Source organism: Macrobrachium nipponense, chromosome 1, assembly GCF_015104395.2.
Source record: "Macrobrachium nipponense isolate FS-2020 chromosome 1, ASM1510439v2, whole genome shotgun sequence".
NCBI lineage: Eukaryota > Metazoa > Arthropoda > Malacostraca > Decapoda > Palaemonidae > Macrobrachium > Macrobrachium nipponense.
Window position 1 is genome coordinate 192207207 of NC_087200.1, and position 22927 is coordinate 192230133.

A 22927-nucleotide genomic window follows, 5' to 3' on the forward strand; every position below is an offset into this window, starting at 1 on the left:
TCGCGGAAAAATACTTATAGGCCTACCAGCCGAAAACTTTTGAATCACGCGCCTTGGGGGATGCTGGGAGCTCACGGATCAAGGCGTTGTTTTGTTTACAATCGTTACGCAGGCGCGCAAGCGCAAATTTCTTTCTTATCGCACTAAAAAGTATTAGTGACACATCTCAGAAATTATTTCATCACTTTGACATAATTTTTGCACCATTTTAAATTAGCCATTACATGGAGTATTATATATGAAAATGTGCGCAATTTCATGTAGAATACAACCAAAACATACTCATAATTGTAGCTTTTTATCAGTTTTGAAATATTTTCTTATAAATAACGATTTTCCAAAATTTCAACCTCCTCGGTCAACTTTGACTCTACTGAAATGGTCGAACAACGCAATTGTAAGCTATAACTCTTATATTTTTGTAATATTCAATCATTTACCTTCATTTTGCAACAAATTGGACATCTCTAGCACAATATTTCGATTTATGGTGAATTTATGAAAAAACTTTTTCCTTACGTCCGCGCGGTAACTCTTCCGATAAATTTTTTGTGCGATGTCATAATGTTTGCACCATATTAAATTTGCCGTTACATAAAGTTTTATATATGGAAATGTGTGCAATTTCATGCACAATACAACTAAAAAACACAACCCATGGTTGTAGCTTTTATCCAGTTTTGAAATATTCTCATATAAATAACGATAAGTGCCAAAATTTCAACCTTCGGTCAACTTTGACTCTAACAAAATGGTCGAAAAACGCAATTGTAAGCTAAAACTCTTATAGTCTAGTAATATTCAATCATTTACCTTCATTTTGCAACAAATAGGAAGTCTCTAGCACAATATTTCAATTTATGGTGAATTTATGAAAAAAAAAAAAAAAAAAAAATCCTTACGTCTGCGCGGCAACTCTTCAGAAAAAAATCAGAAATTTTTTTGTCCGATTGTCGTAATGTTTACACCATTTTAAATTAGCCAGTTACATGAAGTTTTATATATGAAAATGTGCTCAATTTCATGTAGAATACAACAAAAACAAATTATTGAAGGTTTGTAGCTTTTCTCATTTTCGAAATATTTGCATATAAATCACAATGAATAGAAAAAAAACCACGTTCGGTCAACTTTGACTCTACCGAATAGTCGAAAAACACAATTGTGACCTAAAACTCTTACAGTCTAGTAATATTCAGTCATTTATCTTCATTTTGAAACAAATTCAAAATCTCTAGCACAATATTTAGATTTATGGTGAATTAAAAAAAAAAAAACTTTCTTCCCTCTGCGTGTGGATTCTCCGCCGCAAATCTCCAAAATGTGTACATCGCATTATTGTTATATTTGCTCCGTTTCATATTAGGCTTTTCATAGAGTTTTATATATGGAAATGTGCGCAATTTCATGTAGAATCATTTTCAAATATTTGCATATATAAAAATTTTTTTTTTAAATTTTTACATTCGGTCAACTTTAACTTCCGAAATGGTCAAACACTGCAATTGTAAGCTAAAACTCTTACATTATAGTAATATTCAATCATTTATCTTCATTTTGAAACAAATTGGAAGTCTCTAGACAATATTTAGATTCATGGTGAATTTTTGAAAAACATTTTTTTACGTCTGCGCGTTACAAATTCATGCATCATTTTGTGATATATTTTCTCTGTGTTGCTTTGATCGTTTTACAGTATGTTATATACCAAAATGATCGCAATTTAGTGTACAATACAACGGAAAAAAATTAACTCGTTAGCTTTAACGGTTTTGCTCACAGCGCGATTTGAATACAATTATATATGAAATTTTGTTTTTGCTGTATCATATATCGCATTATTTATATTTGATAGTTATTTTTTTTTTTCATTTCTGATGGTTGCTTACTAAACTTCAGGCAATGACAAAAAAAGGAGCCAAAAATTAACTCTTAATCTTGAAAACTAAGCGTGCTGTGATATTTTGAAAAAAAATATTTTTACACTTCGGCGCTCACTCAAGACCTGCCTCGCCATACAGGAGGCAATTTTTTATTATACCCCTTTAGGTGTAAGAGGGTTAATATCGGCGGAATTAGAGAGATCTTGTCTCTGAATTTGTTGTTGGCTCTCTTTCGCCAGACTCGATTGATATCCTTCGGCCTGGCTTTCAAGAGGACGTCCGTTATTGAGGCAAACTGCAGCGAAACCTAGAATTCTCTCTTAGGTACGACGAGAAGTCTTTTTGTTCTTGAGGAACTGTCTCATCGCCTTCGCTATCTCTCTGGCCTTCTTGGATGGGAGAGATAGTTTTGTGCGAGTTTAGGTCCCATTGGGTTCCCAACCATTGAAAGCGGGACGCCGGAATGAGCTGAGATTTTTCCTTGTTTATCTGGAACCTAGATACTCTAGGAATTCTATTACTTTGGCTGTTGCTTTGCGACACTCCTCGTCGTTGGTTGCCCAAATGAGCCAGTCGTCTAGGTAAGCTACTAACGTTACCCCCTGAGCTCTTAGTTTCTTGAAACTATCGTCTCTCCTAGTTTGGTGAATATTCTGGGCGCTATGTGAGCCCGAATGGCATGACTGAATGAGTAAGCTTGTTTTCCTAGTTTGAAGCCTAGGTACGGAGAGAAGTTTCTTGCTATCGGAACATGATAGTAAGCGTCTGTAAGATCTATAGAGGTGGTGACGGCCCCACGGGGAAGTAAGGTCCGCACCTGCGAGACGGTCAGCATGCGGAACTTGTTGCATTGAATGAATGAGTTGAGATGGGACAAGTCCAGAATCACTCTTTGTTTGTCCAAGTCCTTCTTTGGTACACTGAGCAGATGTCCTTGAAACTTTAGGCGTTTGACCTTCTTTATTGCCTTCTTTTGGAGATATTTGGCATAGTTTAGTAGGTCTGTCATTGGAGTCTAGTGAAAACTGCTGGTGGAGGAAACCCTTTCTCCCATTTCCACCCTAGACCTTTCGAAATAATGCTGTGGGCCCATGGACTGAAGGTCCAATGGTCCCGAAAGAGATATAGTCTCCCGCCCACCTGCGGGGTCTCACTGGTTGGTTGCAGTCTTGCTTCCTCTGCTCCCCATGAAAGCCCCTGCTCTAGAGCCACCTCTCTGCCAGAAGGCACCTCTGGCTCTGCTACTCCCAGCATGTCTACTGTAGCCGTAAAATGCTCCTCGCGACTCGTAGGAGGCGTTGAAGGTGATGGGAGACTACCAAGATTGTTGAGGTTGAGGGTTGCTGAGCAGAGGACTCTGAACCAAGACAAACTGCTGCTGTGGCTGAGCCTTGGATGTTGAAGGCTTGCCGACCTGGGAGACAGGGACCGCCTCGACAACCGTCTGAGGATGAGAGGGCTGGTAAGGATGGAATTTTCTCGGCCTCTTCCTAGGTTTAGATTGTGGTCCAGAGGTCTCAAACTTCCTTTGAAAGGAAGTCCCCAACGGACACGAAGGTTCTGGTTAGCTCTAGCCGCCTCACTGAGGACGCTGTTAACCGCATCCTCAGGGAAGAGGTAGGCGCCCCAAATTGAAGCCTTTATAAGTCTGTTTGGCTCGTGCCTTATGGAAGCATTCGCAAAGACATGCTTCCTGCAGGCTTGCCCAGCCACAATAAAGTCATACAGGTCCGACTGGAAGGCCTGTAAACGTAATAGAGACTTCTTTGGACTCGAAAAAGAGCCTCATTGGCGAACGTCGTAGAGATCAACTCAGCCAAGCTGACTGAGTTAATCGACCTACTCAGTCTGCATCTCGCTTCGAATTCTGCTTTGACCAAGGGGTCCAGAATTATAGGTAGCTTCTCGGTGAACAGGGCGGAGGCACACTCTCCGGGGAAGAGTAAGGAGGTAGCCTCCGTCTCTTTTAATAGAGGTATGGGTTTGTCCTCTACTGCCACTCGTAGAGTCAACTCCGCCACTTTTGAAGTGCAAGGAGAAGGAACTCATCGTGGGGGTCACAAACATTGTGAAGCAACCTTTATGGGGCGTCAACTTTGTGTTGACGCATTCCCATTCCGTAAGGGTGCGGACCCATGCAGCCTGGGCTGGTCCCTAGGGTAGATGACGGTCTCTTTCGGGACCTTGTTACCCCTGACTAAGCGCATCTTCTGCTAGTCTAGCGTAACCTGGGAATGGAAACTGAAGGCCCTCCGGGAAGAACTCAGTCTTCTACCGGCCGGGTTCTGCAACCTTCAATTGTTAGTGGGGCATGCAAAGCTTATCGCCACGGGTTACTGTTGTCAAATGGTGGCAGCTTTGATGTGTACGGTACTTTCACGGTCTGTGCCGTGGTTCCCACGGACTGGAGGATTCCCTCAGTCACTAATTCTTCTTCCTGGGCTCTGATCCTCTGGGTCAGGGATAGTATTGACTGACCCGAGGTCTCCAGGCCTGATGCGAGTCGAGTGGACACCGACTCAAGTTTGGTGTCTACTACCTCGCTCACCTTCAACATCAGGAGATTTGCAAATGCCTCCTGGTCAAAGCCGGACTCCGTCGGCTTAGCTCTGGAGGTCTTGGCTCTCGACCCCTTGGGTGGGGGAGAAGCCTTGGAAGAGGAAGGCTTGGAAGTAGAGGTCGACGGCTTGGGAGCCGAAGCCGACTTTGCAGAACCTGCCGGAGCAGGTTTGGATCCCTTTGGAAGGGATCTCTTTTTCCAAGTCTTAACCTTAGGGATGACCGAGGCCGATCTATCCCAAGAGGGGGCGGACTTAGAAGAAAAGCCCGGGAAGGAAGGGGAAGAAGAAGGGGTGGGGCTAAAGGGGAGACTGCCTGCCTCACTTACCTCCTACCTACCTCCAAATCCTCGGTGGCCATCGGTTCGTGGTGGAGGCTGATGGCCACAACCTCCTCTACCACCAGGTCACACAGGCCTTCTTGGTCCTCCGGGAGGGGTAGCGTCTCCAGCCGGATGCCCTCGATGATTGGATCCGCCACTGACGCAGGAACTGCCGTCGAAGCTGTAGCTCCTGGGTAAAGAAGGGAGCACAGACTCTTCGGCCCTGGAGTTCCTGCCGAATCCTCCCACCCAGGACTTCAGGGACGCTTTGGTCTCCGCCCGGAGAGCCAAACTAGTCTGTAAAAAAAATAATTGAATTAGGATCCCGTCCGGGGGATTGCGTGTCATAGAAATTTCATAAAGCTGATGTATATCAGAAATTTCACGGAAACGACGAGGTGAGAACGTTACTTACAGACTCGTCTGAGATGATGCCAACCATCTCATAACACACCGTGCAGGGGTCCGGGTGCCAGACCAGGTAGTCATCTAGCGGGATGGCGCAGTTAGCATGGGACCTGCAGACCACATACCCGTACGGCTTGATCAGGGTGGCTGAGCAACCTCCTACCTACCTGGCAGCAAACCTATCTGTAAGTTGAAAAGTCAAATGATTATTATATGTAGGTGTCTCTGCCTGCTTTGGAGTCCGTCTTTGGGATGGTAAAGCTATAACCAGTGTATGGGGCCTGATACGAGCAGAACAGGGAGGATAAGGTAAGACCTAAGCCTGAGTCTGACCGTACCGAATCAGAAAAGCAACAATTAATGTAGTCGCATATCTGGGCCCCTTACTGTCCCCACCGAAATGGGGAACAGGGATAGCAAGGAACACGGAAAACTGAGCGACGGAAACAACGGTACGATAAACTCCGGTATTTTTGACCTGGCGAGTGTGGTGGTAGACCACACTAATTCGGAACCCTATCCGGAGATATACTATATACATATGAATAACATCTAATAAATCTGGTGTAATCCCTTAAAGGCTTGGCCCACTCCGGAGTCTAATAATCCCGTTATCATAACAGTAACACCGGCAGAGACCGGGCTGATATGAGCGGAACAAGGGAAAAGGTAAGACCTAGGCCTGAACCTGATTGCATCGGGAGGGAGAGAAGCAATTCTAAGGTGACTAGAAACACAACTGAGCCCAAATCTGCCCCATGTGAGTGGGGAGGAGGAGAGACAACAGGGAGAAAAGAACAACTGAGCGCGGAGCAATAAAACGTACAATCCAGTGCATAGCCTACTGGCTGGTGTGATGGTAGACCCCACCTGACAGCGGGACGTACGGGCCTGGAGACATAAATAAGGAGATTACAACCACTCCCCTCCAACCAATCCCCCCCCCCCCCCCCCCCCTCCCCCCTGCCCCCCCCCCCCCCCCCTCGGGACAGATAGATACTCTAGTGGTCGTTCATTGGTAGGATTACTTGCACCGTGAGCTAGATAGGCAGCGCTGGACAGGACCGGTGCTGGGGGGGCGGGAGGGGGGCGTCTTAGGGGAGTGGACTAGTCGTGAACGCCTGGCCACAGCAACCGATCAGTGGTCACCACCTTACAGGAGCTGTGCTAGCCTACTACTTCAGGGAGCAGAAGACGGTAGGCCAACTGGCACCCTAAAGGAGGCAAGGCCAAGGCAATACACAACAAAACAAACATAATAAGCATAATAAAATGATGAGGAATTATTGGAAGAATTGCAAAGAGGAACAATAAGGGGAAAAGGATATACCCAGCAGGGACCTAGCCTAACCCTCCGAGATCGGTACGGATCCGGTTAGGTAGGCTAGTTAGGCCTCCAAGGACGTCATGACGTGGACGAAAGGAACCCAACAAAACCCTTCAAAATCGAAATTTTCGATCTGGTCAGGTAGTTAGGCCCAACAAACATGACAAGAGAGGGCCTCTCAATCCTGGATCGTCTCCAGCGAGCACCGTAGCACAGGCAGGGGGCAATAATGGAGGGCCTAAGGGGTAAAGGGGTAGGGACACCTGCCCTTTCTTCCAAAACCTAGCCTAGGTCTGGTCGGGTAAGCCAGGGAAGGAGAGCAAAACTTCCAACCTCACAGTGATATGAATATCATAAATGTGCAAAAAAATCGAGTGCATAGCTGGCTAACATCGAAAAAACAATAGAGCATGCATGCATAAAAAACGTGAGAGAGAGAGGGAGAGAGAGAGAGGAATCGCCCTCTCTACAATGTTAGCGTACAATAGGCTAACTGGAAGTCCAAATACACTATACACATATAATAAGACATAATAAAGAATACATACGAAGGGGAACGAACACGCTCCTGAGGAACTGAAGACAAAGCCAAAGGCTAGAAAAGGCGAAATAAACAATAAACTAGCGACCCCAGAGGATGTCAGGAGCGAGTGAGAGCTAGGTTCGTATAAATAGATAACGTATAAATCGGAACTCCAGATATGACAGAGCTATGAAAATGCACGGTAATACAAAAAAGCGGTAAAAACAGTTAAAACTTAACCATGAAGTAAATTTAATCATAACCAAACAAAGGGAAAGAACGCACGTGTCTGATGATGTACCCAAGTATGGCGGATGAAGATAGCGTCACCCTGGTTCACGAGAACTAAGGTGACAAAAAGGGCTAAAAAACTATCCAAAACGTAAAATGGAATACTCAACTTGGATGAAGAAGTGGGAGCTCTGCAGCAGACATGGCTTCGACAAAACTACACAAAGGAGAGCAGCGAGAGACACGTGCGGAAAGCAATGCGCTAATTACAGGAATGAAGATCCGGGGGTGGGTGGTGGTAGTAGTAGTGAGCGGAATGTAGATGTAGTAGTCCTTGTAAGAGCTCTTGCCTTGTGAGGGACTTTGAAAGGAATCTTCTAATTGGCAGAAGTCCTGTGATAGTGGCCTCCACTCACCCCACCCAGTGCTTATACCGACGCCCTTTGGTGATTGAGCTGAGGGTAGTAACTTAGCTTCCTTTTTAGCTTTTTTCTCTTAGAATCTATTTATACTAGAAATGCGTGCTATGGGACCATTTCACCGGCCGACACAGGTCAAACCCAGAAAAAGCTAAATTGACCTATAAACAATGAAATACTACAACAATTTGAACCATTCAATACCTAACTTAATACGTACTGCTAATATAACCTGTAAATCAAGTGTATTAGTGTACATGGTATACAAGAAATACTGTACGTATGTAGTAAAATGTGAAGCTTACCTTTCGAGTGAGGCTATCTCCAAAAGTGGCAACTGAGGAGGAGAACAAACGGCAGATACGTAAGTACACTTAACTTTACGAAACACATTAACAAAATTGTAAAACAATTAACTTTACAAAAAACTAAAATTAAAATATTTTTGTGTTCTTTTTTTGATTTTTACATTTTTTTTTTACTTTTTTATACTTAACATTTTTTTTTTTTTTCTTTTTTTTTTACTTTTTTGATACTTAACACTTTTTTTTTTTTTCTAACAAATTTCAACTTCTTCGCCACTTTCAACTTTCTGCTTTTTAGTATCACTTGGTTCTTCCTTTTTGCTTACTCCTGCTAGTACTAAAGGCCTCTTTAAAAAATAACTATCCAAGGAAGATTGCTTCTGCCTACTTTTCACAATGTTCCTGAAACGACTCAGGCAAACGTCATCGAACTGCGCAAGCATACGACCTGTGTAAGCCTTTTCGGGGTGTCTTTTTTTCTACAAATGATTGCACTTTATGAAAAGCAGCTAGAACATCCTTAATTTTTGCCATTGTCATAGGGTCGTCCTCCTCCTCCTCGGCGCTGCTAGAGAACTCCTCTTGAACGCTGGCCTTGTGGGAGATTGCCGTCTCGGTTATCGTATCACCAGCGATTTCTTTGTCTTATATCCAGACAAGAAGAAGCCTTTTTCCATCTCGCCGTGCACATGGGTCCTCTTGCTGGACAAATAGTGACGCCCTTGGAAGGTTGTAGACTGCTTTGATGGCATCCTTCTGCTTAAGGATGGTGCCTATTGTCGACGGATTTCTGTCGTATTCCTTGGCGATCACACCTCAAATCGCATACCAGCTTCATACTTCCTGATAATATCCATCTTCGTTTCCAAAGAGAGCATCCTCTTCTTTCCGTGAATTTCAAGTTTCTTGGGACCCATGGCTACGTATATATTGTACGTAATTATGTTATGTAGTACGTATACGTATGGAGTAAAGTTCTCACACAACACGATAAAGTATACTACGTACAATGAAATCACTAAAGAATTTACGTTAATAAACGAAATCGTTAGAACGAACGAATACTGCATACGTACGATAACAATGCTGCTACCGAGTGGCTGAAGCACGTCGCTACGTAGTAGATGCATGATGGGAGGGATGCCTGACCAATAGGAGAGAAGAATCTCATGGCAGTGACTAGTATCAGGAACCAATGGGAGAGCGGGAGGATGATGGTGAGTACTCAGTTGGGGGCACGTGAGTTTCAAAATTGTTATCGGTGATCCGGGCGAATCTTGGGCTTTACAGCAACAACCTTTCATATCTTGAGCAATTTTCGTATGTAGAGCCGTAAAATTTTTCGTATTAGCTTTCGAGGTACCACTGTAACTGCTTCGAAATCTCCATTTGCTGTGACAGTTTCCATTTCTCTGCTATATAAGGTAATGAAGGCTTTGTAAACACCAATGTAAACACAGCAAAATATCATTCCTCGCCCAGAAATAGATTTTTCTACGTCAAAATCCCTTTTTTCAATGCATATTTAAATATTTAGGTATAGTACTTAACTGTTTCCCTGTACTTCTTGTGAATATACCAATGTTACCCCTATCTACTGTGTACACATTAAAAGAAAAAAGTAAGGCTTGAATACGAATATGAAAGAAAATCTGCATGCCTTAATACAGGGATAACTTGATTAGTTTTCACCTTGGTAAGAGTAAACAGTTGTAGGAGTGTTCATGCATAGCTGTAAGCTATAAATTTTTAACCCTCTCGCGCTTACAGGGATTCCTATAGCGCTAACCAGTATGTGACTTATGCCGTGGAGAGAAAAGTGGGCTCTTGCAGAAGAGTTTCTTTGTAAAAATCGATACGTCCAAACTATAACTGATATATGCTTCTGGTTTGTTTTATGATGTCGGCAAATGATTGAATTTTCTTCATAAATTTGTATTTTTCATGGCTAACAAACCTGAGGTCTTAACGTTGATTGCCCACCTCTAGCCACCCCTCTCAAATCCTTGGATGGAAGAAAGACTAAGTGCGACATAGGATGCAGATGTGGTTGATGACCAGTCTTTACCTTGTATATGCATTGTTGCTAGATGCCACAGATTCCTTGCATTACAGTCTTCGATTGTTTTTAACTGGTTTCCAGCTGGCACTAGAAGATTATCCCATTGTTAAGACCTTAGGTTTGTTAGCAATGAAAAATACTAATTGATTAAAAATTTGTCATGTTTGACAGTCTTTTTCCTTCAACAAAAAACCTGTAACCATCATTGTCCTCCCTCCCCACTTTTATTTGAAGGAAAGCCTTCATGATATCAGCAGTTAACCGGCCTTCCTCCTAAATCTCAATAAAATTTCCACTAAATCAAGGTTGAGGGAAAGACCACTCTGTAAACAGTCATTTAGGGACACATTTAGGGACACCACTCGGACTTAATAGTCGAATTGGTCCATTAGGGTCATCTTGTGCCTGGTTGGTTTGCCTACTAGAGCTTCACTTAAATTTTATGCTGCACGACACAGCCATGTTTCAGCATTCAGTTGCACCAATTTAAAATTTCATAATTTGATTGAATCATCTGGAAAATCAGTAAATTCCTCTTCATTTTCTTCTCCTGGGGTCGGGGCACCATGATAATTTTAGGCCATAAGCCCCGCGTTTTGAGACACAGTCTCCTCAATAACTCCAAAAAAAACTCGGGGGGAAAGGAAATACTCATCCACTTTATGGCTCCTTTATTCCTCCCATGAATGTATGCACAAAACTACTGTCATCCTTCATTTGTCTGTTAAGCTAAAGATGAAAGTGTCCTTACTATTTAGTGATATGAACTCTGGATAATTATGTTAAATGGGATTGTATGGAAAAATTTATTTTGGCTATAAAGAAATACATTCTTTTGCTGATCCTATATTGAATTTTTCTAGCTAAGCAAGTTTTTGGATAACAAAAGAAATCAAGCCACAGTGTACCCCCCAGCTGATCAGGTATTTTCATGGACCCACCATACAGATCTTGAGGACATCAAAGTCGTAATTCTTGGTCAAGATCCATATCATGGAGTTAAACAAGCACATGGCTTATGCTTCAGTGTTCAGAAGGGCATTGCTCCTCCACCAAGGTAAAATGCAATTTAATATTTGTGTATTATACTGTATTTAGATACAATCTTTTAAACTGGCTTTCTTAATCTTTTAGTGAGTGATTATTTTATGATTATCCATCCACCCAGTTTGCCTATTAAGTGACCAGGTACCCTAAATCAGTCAGACAATGCTTTTTTATCAAATTGAAGCCCAGGTCTTAATTTGGAAAACCTGATAATCTTGTTGATTTTTGTGAGCCCTAAGGGTGTTGCTGATAAGGTACAGGGGATGGGGGAAAAATATGCGATCATCACAATGAGGGGAAACCACTGCCCACTGGTGAACCTCGACAGTCAAGGCGTGAAGTTGCCGTGAAACCAGGCCTCCCTATTTGTTCACATTGGTGACCACTGTGGTGTTGCCTGACATGAGAATGACAGAATGACCCTCTACTTTCTCACAAAACTCCTTCAGACCTAGAAAGGCTGCCTTCAACTCCAAGACATTGATTTGCTGCTGTTTGTCCTTCAAACTCCAAATGCCTGAGGCAATGAGGCCACCTAAATGAGCCCCCCAACCTGCAAGGGAGGCGTCTTGAAAACAGAAGGAAGTCCAGTGGGAGAGAATGCAGAGGAACACCCTTCAAAAGATTTCGGTTTTCCAACCCCCCAGTGAAGGTCTTCTTTCACTTCCAGAGACAGAGGAACTTTTAACAGGGGTGAGTCCCTTGCCAGAGACCAGAATTCCCCTGCCTCCATTGCAGAGACTGATGATGAAGACGCCCATGAGGGATCAGCTTCTCCAGGGAAGACAAAACTCCCAGAAGAACCTGCTGACTGATGTGGTTCCTACAAGAAGTCGCACGCTGTGGCGGGATTACACATGCTAAAAAACAAAAAAGCTTAAAACACAAACACATGTACTCACCTCAGACTCAGGGTGAGGAGCTGCGCCGCTGTCCGCTGGATATATAGCTAGGCTAGGCTAGCCGTCGTAACACAATACACAAACAACTGAACAAGGACAACAACCACACAACAATTCAATAACTATACAACAAAAGACCACTGCACAAACAATCACTATCCATACCAAAAAAACAATAACCTGACAAGTCAACACACCCCCTACAACACCAAGGAACCATAACAACAACACTCAATAACTCACAACTCCAACAACTCATCTACAACACAGCAAACTCACAAGCACAACAAATTGAACAACATGGGCACAACAACCTTCAAACATACAACACCAACAATAATTTAACCAACATCTTCAAGAACCACAAAATAACAGACCACCAATAATACTGCTACCAAAACTCTCTAACCAGCACTGGCTCTCCTCTCAGACTCGCTCACTTCTCACGACGCTCGTAACCAACGGTTGCCACACATATACACGGCGAGTGCCACAACAGACACGCTTACAACCGCCATTAAACTACTCCCATTTATTCCTCTCTCTCTCTCTCTCTCTCTCTCTCTCTCTCTCTCTCTCTCTCTCTCTCTCTCTCTCTCTCTCTCTCTCTCTCTCTCTCTCTCTCTCTCTTGGAGACGTCAAATATGAGCTACCATTATCACTCCTCTGTATTACCTCCTCCAGTACATTTGACAAAGTCTCCTTACACTCGCAGCATCCACACTAAATCGCCTTTCGCAACACCCAAGGATGCTCGGATGTAGGCCCCCTGGATCTTGTTTGAGGACCCTCATACATTCTCTAAGTTACATCGCCATTCACTTCTTCTGAACCACTTTCATTCAAACTCCCATTATCTCCCTCACTACTATCCTCCCAAATTTCATTCATTACTTCATTGACATCTAGCTCTGGTCCCAACATCTCTCCTATTCCTGCTATGAAACCACTCAGCTCATCCATACTTCTGTCAAACTCTTGCAAAGACTTATCCATCCTATCAACTACCTCGTTACTACTCAGTTTCCTTCTCACTGAGGTCTCACTTATCCCTGTTTACTCAAACCCAGTATTACATGCTCTATTAACCATTTGCACCCTACCACTAACACTTACCTTGCTGTTCCTGCTTCTTCCTTCCACTTCTTGTCTCTACACTCTTCCGCTTTCTTCCATACTCAACCAACACTATCTGTCAATCTCCCAGACCCATTTGTTCACTGACACTCGGCTCATTCACTCATTGCATTCTCCCGAACATGCTGTCGCACACTAGAGGACCCACCCAACTCTGAATCCCTAACACTAGTTTCCCAAATTCCCAGCCTGACTCATCCTCTTTTGCCTACACACACTCGCCACATGACCTTCCATTCCACATTCAGCACACTTCACACACAGTTCTTTACACATCCTAGCATAATGCCCATTCTTTCCACAATTACCACAAACCTTGGTCACACGGGTACCCCGACATCCACTCACTATATGCCCTACCTGCCCACACCTGTAACACTTAATATCCCTATCTTTCTTACACTCACTCACCACATGACTTATTTGTCCACACCTGAGACACGCTCCCAACGCCCACCGACACTCATTCTTCTTGTGTCCTGGCTTTCCACATCTGTAACACTGCTGCTCTTCTTCACGACAAACTAATCCTACTCTTGCAACGCTTGGACTCCGATCTTTCTTAGGGTTTATTACAATTACGTTACTTGCTCTCACACTCCTGTCAACCACTTGCCCTGCCATTGGCCTCGGCCCTTCTAGAATTGCCTCCCTATATCTTAAACTCAGGCATACCCTCTTACATCAGTCCTGATGCTAACACTTCTACTCTCTTTCATACACCTATCTAGCTCGTAATCCCCAACTATCTCTAAAATATCGTTCCATGTTAACCTTTCATTCGTCCATCTCATTTTCTCCTTACGTTTCAGATTTATAAACTCATACACTCTCAGGCACAGTCGCCAACAACTTCCTCACTAACTCTTTACACTCATTTATCCCTTCGTCCCCAAACTTTTTCCTAGCTAATGTTTCCAACCTGCACACACATTGACAATGACTCACCAACATTCATTCTTGCCTCATCAAAATCATGTTTTCTCCTGTATCTAATGCTACTCTTTATCCTCTTCGCCTATTCCACAATCCTGGCATTCACACTCTCATAAGGCACATTCCCTACACTCATCATTACCCCATACATACTCAACAAAATCCAGTCAAAAAAGCGACCCAACTCTTCTTGCCCAGACTCTCTTGTTATCCCCATACTTAGCCACAAAATACTTCTCATATTCCTTAAAAAAGTCCCCTATGTCCCTACTACCATATTCCTCGTATTGTGCACATCGGGGTACCTTTTTCATATACACAGCCTTTCGTACTTCCTGCTCACTCTCACTCTCGCTACTTCCATTCTCATCCCTCTTAACCTTGCCAGAATACAACAAATCAACTTCCATACTAACATCCATGCTCTTGATTATGCTCTTCTTACCCTTCTTTCCACTAACCGCTATCTAAATCACTCTCAGCCCTTTCCGCAACGTATCCAGTCCTAGTCTCATCCTGTCTGTCATCCTTACTAGCCTTCTTTCCCTTAGTACTCTTCTTTTCCTCGGCCCCCTTCTTATTCGTGTCCTCAGGTTTATCCTTATCCTGTGACTTCCCCTTCTTTCCCTTACTTATCATAACCAAATCCCCTTTGTCACTCGTACTCTCATCCACTTGTTCTTTCACTCTCTTGATTGCTCTTACCCCATCAAGACCCGGTAGGCCTACCTCCTACTGCTCCCTCTCCCATGAATCCCTTCATCATCTGCACTGCATTCATCATTACTCCAAATTTTTCGTCCATTTTCTCAACCATTCTCTCTTCTGCTCCTTTCACCTCTTCTTTCATTTCCACTTTCGCACTCCTTAGCATTCCTCTCATTTCCTCTAACTCATTCTTTAGCTCCTCACAATCTACCTTTACCCTCTCATTCTCTACTTCCAATCGTCCTCTCACTTCTCTCTCCAACCTTAACTCCTCCTTCACCCTCTCCACTTCAGTCAAACCTTCCATACTCACTTTCTTCACAAATCATACAACCCACCACACCATGTCCTGCAGCTGCCACACCAGCAGCCCCACGTTGGGTGCCAAAAAATAATGTGGCGGGATTACACAAGCTAAAAAACAAAAAACTTAAAACACAAACACATGTACTCACCTCAGACTCAGTGAGGTGCTGCTCCACTGTCTGTGGATATATAGCTAGGCTAGGCTAGCCGTCGTAACACAATACACAAACAACCAAGGACAACAGCACACAACAATTCAATAACTATACAACAAAAGACCACTGCACAAACAAGTGAACACACCCCCTACAACACCAAGGAACCACAACAACTCACAACTCCAACAACTCGTCTACAACACAACAAACTCACAAGCACAACAAATTGAACAACACAGGCACAACAACCTTCAAACATAGAATACCAACAATAATTTAACCAACAGCTTCAAGAACCACAAAATAACTGACCACCAATAATAATACTTCTACCAACACTAACCAGCACCGGCTTTCCTCTCAGACTCACTCACTTTTCTCAACGCTCATAACCAACGCTTGCCACCAATATACATGGCGAGCGCCAAAACAGACACACGCTTACAACTGCCATTAAACCTCTCTCTCTCTCTCTCTCTCTCTCTCTCTCTCTCTCTCTCTCTCTCTCTCTCTCGCTCTCTCTCTCTCTCTCTCTCTCTCTCTCTCAGCTCTCCTCTCCTCCTCCTTCTCTCTCTCTCTCCTTCTTCTCCTCTCCCTCTCCCTCCCCTCTCCTCTCTCTCACGCAACCCTCGGAGATGTGTCAAATATAAGCTACCATTATTACTCCTCCATAGCACCGCCTCTCACAACTTCTCCAACCTCTGATCTGACGGAAAAAGCCTTCCAACTGCTGTATCGATGACCATGCCCAAGTAGAGAATCCTTTGACTGGGTACAAGGTTTGACTTTTCCTGGTTGACTGCAATGCCCAGTTCCAGACAAAACTGAAGCAGATGATCTCTGTCCCGCAGCAGCTTCTCCCTGGAACTTACCAGGACCAACCAATTGTCGAGGTACTTCAGCAAATGGATCCCCTGAGCATGGGCCCAACTTGAGATGAGAGAGAAGACCTTTGTGAACACTTGAGGGGCTGTGGTCAGCCCGAAGCACAGGACTTTGAACTTGAAGACCTTGTCTCCGAGAGAGAAGTGAAGGAACTTCCTGGACGTTGGATGAATAGGGATCTGGAAGTATGTGTCCCTCAAGTCTTTCGACAGCATGAAGTCGCCTTCCCTCACAGCTGCCAACACTAAAGGTGGGTCTCCATCTTGAACCTTGTCTTCCTGATGAAGTGATTCAAGGTGGATAAGTCGATCACAGGTCTCCAACCTCCTGACACCTTGGGCACCAAGAAGATGTGACTGTAAAACCCCAGAGACGGACGCACCACTTCCTCTATCGCATCCTTGTCCAGCATCTTTTGCACTTCCTCCTGGAGAGCCAAGAACTTCAGAGAATCTGGAGGATACACCCTCCTGAGCAGCAATTTGTCCAAAAGAGGAGGAGAGAAGTCGAATGGCAGTAGATACCCTACCTGAAGGATATCTACCACCCACTTCTCCACCCCATGACTCTGCCACTTGGCCCAATGGCCCGCTAGGCACCCCCCACCCATGGCACAGGAGAGGGAGAGGCGCCTAACCCACTGACGATCCCCTTTACCTCTGCCCCTTGGGCCCCTTCTCGGCTTAAAGGAATGGGAGTGAAAGGGACGTTGGTCCTCTGACCTAGGCTGGGACGAATGGGGAGGCCCTGCCGAAACCGAACTCCTTGACGGCCTACCAGGCGACAACCTTCATGACTGCTGCTGGGCAGGGGGAGGAGGAGGAGCCGGACATCTCCGAGGACAAGACTCTGACTTAGACACAGCCTGGTGCACTAATCTGCCCTTGGCGTCAGCCTGGTGCTGGTCTATCACATCCTCCAGCTCAGTCCGAGGGAACAGAAATTGTGATTCCAGAAGATCTCCATTCCTCAATGCCAGCAAAGACACAGGGTCAACTGATCTTTCCATCTCTTCTCATCAGTAGAAGGTTAGCCCATAAATTAACACTGAGGTGAGCCAGATACGAAAATGCCTTGCCTCCTGACTGCAACAAACTGGCAAGAGAGGAAGCACTCACCAACCCCTCTGGGTACCTGTCAGAAGCTATCTTGGTAATGACCTGTGACCAGAAGTCCAGCCATGAAACTGTCTGCAATATGGAGGCTGCCGTAGACTCCAATGCTGAGGCATCCTGTGGAGACAAGGACGGAGCCACCGACCTCGCCTGCTCTAAAGTCAATCTCTGCTTCAGACAAATGACGTCTGGGTTAAGATGACGCGACATCAAATATGCAGAGTTTGTAGCATAGTACTTCCTATGCCTTGTGAGAGGAGTGGGTAGCAGCTTGGCAGAGCCCCTAGAGCGAAGCGAACCGTCCCGATCGGAAACAGAGGCATTAACCTTATACAAGACCGAGTGGACGTGCCCTGACAAGGGAATTTGAAACGATGACTTGGGATCCTGCATAGCTCCCAGCAAGGTTTCCAAGCAGGAAGTATTGTAAGACGACCGAGCCCGAGTCCTACTCTCCAAATTGTTGAATCCACAAATGAGATCGACAACTTTTGTAAAGGAAGGCAAAAACTCTTGCATGTCTTCCTCCTCCTGCTCCGGCAACGGAGACCAATCACGAGAAGGGTGTGCAGGCTTATCTAAAGCACCTTCCTCATTTAAGTTAACAGAAGAACCAGCAGCCAAACAGCCTGAAACACCAACTAACCTGTCTGGGCTGGATCCAAGCACCAACTCCCTTGACAGCCAACCACAACACTAGGGATATCCTATTGTTAAGACCTCAGGTTTGTAGCTATGAAAAATACAAATTGTCTTAGAAAATTTGTCATTTTTCGTATGCCTCTTTTCATACATTTTGGTTTTTGTAATTTTTTTGTTTTACAAAATTTTGTCCGTTATCGTACATTTCCTCGGTTTTCATACACTTGGAAATGCTCCATCTGGGGCCCAGTCAAGCGCCCAAACAAAGCATCCCATCTTCTTTCGTGACCCATTCTGCTTTTGTGTTCATTGTTTTTGTGCTTTTTGTGACTTTTTATTAGATAGCAACTGCTAAGTAAGCCATCATAGAGCCAAAGAAAGTTCCAAGTGCTAGCTCTTCTGTAAAAAAGATGAGAAACGCTATATGGAGGAAGTTGCATGCCGATCTCAGTGAGAAAATGCATGCAACAATTGCTGCTGTTAGTGAATTTAAGGCCAGCAGAGGCTGGTTTGAAAAATTCAGAAAACAAATGGGCATAATGTGCCTACTTAGGGATTAAGGACGTGTTTGCAAAGTAGAATGATGTGAAAACTTTTGTGGAAAATTATCGTCCCAACAAAGAAGTTGCAATATGTCTCCAACATGTTTGATGACAATGCCGTGTTTAACTTGAGCAATTTTTAAAGAAATGATAGAAACAAATGTCTGTGGACAGTTTTGTTGTGTGCCGGGTTCAGTAACTCTCAAGCTGGTTGTGGTGCTAGTGAAAAAACGAAGAGGGGAAGTAATTTCAGATAGTGCTAGTAAAAGACTAAGAGAAGTATCCCCAATAGGTCCTTGATACCTGAAGTCCTTCTGGAGGGAGGTAACCTCTCCTTCCTGTCCCCTCTTCTCTCTCTTCCATATGCTAACAAGTCTTTTCCATAAAGATAAGAGTAATGTTAAATGTTCATTTATTCATTTCATTAGTCATTAATATTTATTTTACATTGTTTTCTGTATGTAAAACTGTGTTTATTCCTTATAAAATGTATTTTTTGTTAATATTTTTGGGGGTCTGGAATGCATTAATTGTATTTACATGATTTCTTATGAGAATTATTGTTTCGGTTTTTGTATATTTTAGATTTCGTGGGAGGTTCTGGAACGGATTATGTAGAAAACAGAGGTTCCACTGTACTAAGCATGCATGCACCTGGATTTAAAACCTCTACCTGCTCCTACAGCTCACCAGGATCCAGTTGTGCTGTTGGTACTAGTCATTTCTGCAGAGGTCATGTTTCTGTCTACTCTTTAACTCACTTGTATCCAGTCAGACTCCTCTTCTGACCGTCGAGTCTCCAGCTACTTATCTCATATTTATAGACTCCTATCTCTAGCCTGTCACTTGATAGCAGCACCCTGGCTGTAGCTGCTCCTCTTGCTACAGCAGTGCTCCTGGTCATTGCCACTCTACTGGGAGAGATGGCTCTCCTGGCTTATGGGTCCAATCACTCTCACAGACATAATAGCTCTCCGGTCTCCAGCTGTATGCTTTTTGTAACATTTCTTGGGTAATGAAATTTTCCTGGGTATGACAGCTTTCCTGGAATATAGCTGCAAAAATTTGCCTCTGGCAAAAACTCCCCTTACTCCATGCAGCTCACTTGACTCCACTGTTCTGTGGGTTCAGTTAATTCTCGTGTCTCCTGTGGCTCAATGGGCTTCAGCCCCTCTCCTTAATATATCAGCTTCCTGTATCCATCAGCCATCAGCTGCCCTGCTTCGTCCCGCAGCTCTGGTTTCGTGCTCCAGTCACTCTTCAGATTCTCTTTCACTCAAAGAATTATGAGGAGAGGTTTATCTTTAGGGATCTTCCTGATTCCTCTACCTGATTTTTAGGGTCATCACTGAGTTTTGCCTACTCCAGCATTGCTTTTTCTGTGCTCTGGATCATTTTTTTTGTTTTATTTTTGTTATCCAGCATTTGGTACTATTTTTGGCTCTGTTATCAGTCTGGCCCCCTGCCAGCAACCTTGTGTCACCTGGTCATAAGCTGTTGGTGAATTTTTGTTTCCTTACCCCTCTGACCCTCCAGCATTATTTTGTATAGAAGCAATGTTATTACTCCGTGATGCTGCTCCTTTAGGGGATGCTTCAGCTCCGTTCTGATTGTTCAAGATCAGTGCAGTCACTGCCTTAAAACAGTTGTCTTGAACTTGCTACAGGCAAATAGGATCCCTTTTAAAGCTAATATTAACCTCCAGTTCTATTTGTTTCTTAGCTGTTAAAACTCAACTCAGTTTAACTCTGTGAATCATTATCTCATGTGTTCTTTCCAGACATACATATTCTAGGTTCTACGCTTCTTTCAGGATGGAGCTACAGTATTATAATTAGATGGTTTAACCAGACTGTTATGGGGAGTAGGTATTCCATGTTGTGAGGGATTTATGGTACTATAGGTTCCTTCCTTGATTGTTCAATTTTCATTTGGATCCCCAGGCTATTGCCTCACTTTCAATAGTTTGATTATAAGTATCATTATGTCTGCATGTGTTTCTCAGGATAACTTGTAGCTGTTATTTTGCCCAAGAATTTTTTTTACTAGAATCTGTTGTCTCCTACTCATTATGACATTACATATAAAATCATACGGTTTTGTCTAACCTTTAACTAGCACCTGAACTATAATTTTTTCTATGAAAATGCACAAGGCAAATTTTCTTTCCTTGGGATCACATGTCTTCAGGAGGAAATTTTGCCTTTAGAAAAATCCGTTCTTTTCCCTTGCGTTCTGATGTTAATTTCTCGTGTAACCATCTGCAGATGATTAGAGCTGCTTAATTGCTTGAGGTTCTCTCTCTTGGTTTAGTTGCTATTCATGTGAAAAAAGTTTGATTTTTAAGAAGCTATAATATTTGTCAATACAAACCCTTTACTATTACAAAGTTCCTGCCTCCTGATCCTGTTCTCTACTGTGTGCCTCAAATAGACAACAGTATGCATGGAGTGATCCCTTTAATTACCATAGACTACTGGCAACCTGTGCATTGGGATTAACCTATCAGCACTTTTCTTTCGTTGGTGGAAGACATGTCTGGGAACTGCATTGATGCACAGTTATGCTTTGTAAAAGTAATGGTGTGGTATGGAATAAAAAAAATTTTTATTTCGTTTTGGAAACATACACAATTTCAGATATGTGATGAACTCTTTCAATAGGATCAACATGAAATCAAGCCATGCTATACTATATTGTTTTATTTGACAAATTATGTTGAGAAAAGGCATTTTTCCAAAAAGTGTTTGTTAGATTGTTTATTCAAAATAAAAATAATGCAAAGAAGAGAGGTTGGTGTACACTCAGGGTCAAGATAATACCTCTGATTTTAAGGAGACTTGTTTGAAGTATAGTTTATTATTAATTGTTTTAATAAAAAAAATTTGGCTACAGGGTTGGATCTGTTCTTGAGGAAAGACTCTATGAATGTGGACAAGTAAATCTGAGGAAAGACAAAATTAGAATATAACATATGAATATGATAGCTCATGAGGATTACCGACAGAGAAGATTACAGGTATAAAAGAATTAGAAACAGATAAGTTTTAGATGTTCAAGAGTGGTATATTTGAGATGGCTAGGATACTACTAGGTGATAAGGCAGGAAAAATAAGAGGTAGATGGAACTTTGCTTAAAGTGTTATGTTTCTTTTAATTTTAATTTTATTGTTTTTCATCATTCTCAGAATTAGAGCAACCATTTGAATTTTCATAACTTTTTTCCAGTTTGCTAAACATGTATAAAGAATTAGAGGATGACATCCCAGGATTTACCCGTCCATCGCATGGTCATCTGATTGGCTGGGCAAAGCAGGGTATGTGATTATATGTATACTCATAGTTATTATCATAAAATTTATGTACTGTAGATCTCATAATGTCAAGTAACCTCATTATTTTCTTATTTTATGGTCATCAAGGTCTTTTAGTTGCACATAGATACCTTGCTCTAATTTTTCCTATATCTTTAGCTGCTAATGTAGATGGTGGGAGACTGCAGTGATGAAGTAACTGATGGTATATAGTGGTTTTGATGAAGTACTTCATTTTGCAGGTGTGTCTATAACTTATTGGCTGCTTTATTTTTTTATGTCAATCACACATTTCAGGAACTTGCCTAATGCCAAGTAAAAGTGAACTGTTTCACTGGGACATTTGAGGCATGAACTTGTGTCTTTGTGTCACGATGAAAAGTTCTGTCATGAAGATGAGAGAGAAATCACTTGTCCTGAGCACTTGGAATCTAAGGCCCATGTTGTACATGCTAAAAAAATTGTTGACCAACACTCTGTGCCTCTACCAGATTGTGGTGGACTGTCGTGCACATGGCTTGAGATAGGATAGTGTTTTAAGAGTGTTTAAGTGTTTCGAAAGTGGTTACAGGGTCGTAGGTAATTTCCAAAAATGGTTAAAGAAAGGATCACTAATAGGCATAAGGATGAGAATCCCAAGGAAGACATTACCTCTGGTTCGGAAGAAGAAACTCTGCCGGACGATTGTGCGATCTGCGAGAAGCAGGTAACAAAGAATCAGTATGGCATCGCTTGTGATTATTGTGACAGCTGGTTTCACAACGGCTGCGTAAAAGTAAGTAAGGAAGAATATAAAACTAGTACAGAAAAAATAAAAAAAGCCTCAACTGGTTTTGTGGAAGATGCAATGGAGCTTATAAGAATATGAAAACTGAGAACAGGAAGATGAAGACACTGAGGGATACTTTCGTGCTCAAGATGAGTGCCCTAGAAGAGGTTATAATGAAACTCAGTGAGGAGCTAAAGGAAGTGAAAAAGAGGCTTAGACACTGAACAGAGAGTAAGAAGTGAGGATTTTAACCCAGTGATTAGAGAAGAGGTGAAAAGGAATTATGGGAGAAAGAAAAACGTAAAAATAATAAAAAATCTTGTTATTTACAACATCAAGGAATGCTTAGAGGGAAATAATGAAACTAGGTGCCTTAGAAATGACACAGAAACTGTAGCAAGCTGTTCAAAGAGGAACTAGGGCTAAG

General features: G+C 42.9%; 1 protein-coding gene across 1 annotated transcript in view; it reads left to right on the forward strand.

Moving 5' to 3' along the window:
• The window catches only part of LOC135219041 (uracil-DNA glycosylase-like), a 41419-nt gene that overhangs the window by 3537 nt on the left and 14955 nt on the right, over nucleotides 1-22927 (forward strand). Inside the window, 2 exon segments of the mRNA XM_064255473.1 lie at nucleotides 10903-11096; nucleotides 21646-21734. Of these exon segments, the coding sequence (XP_064111543.1) occupies nucleotides 10903-11096; nucleotides 21646-21734 (283 nt within the window).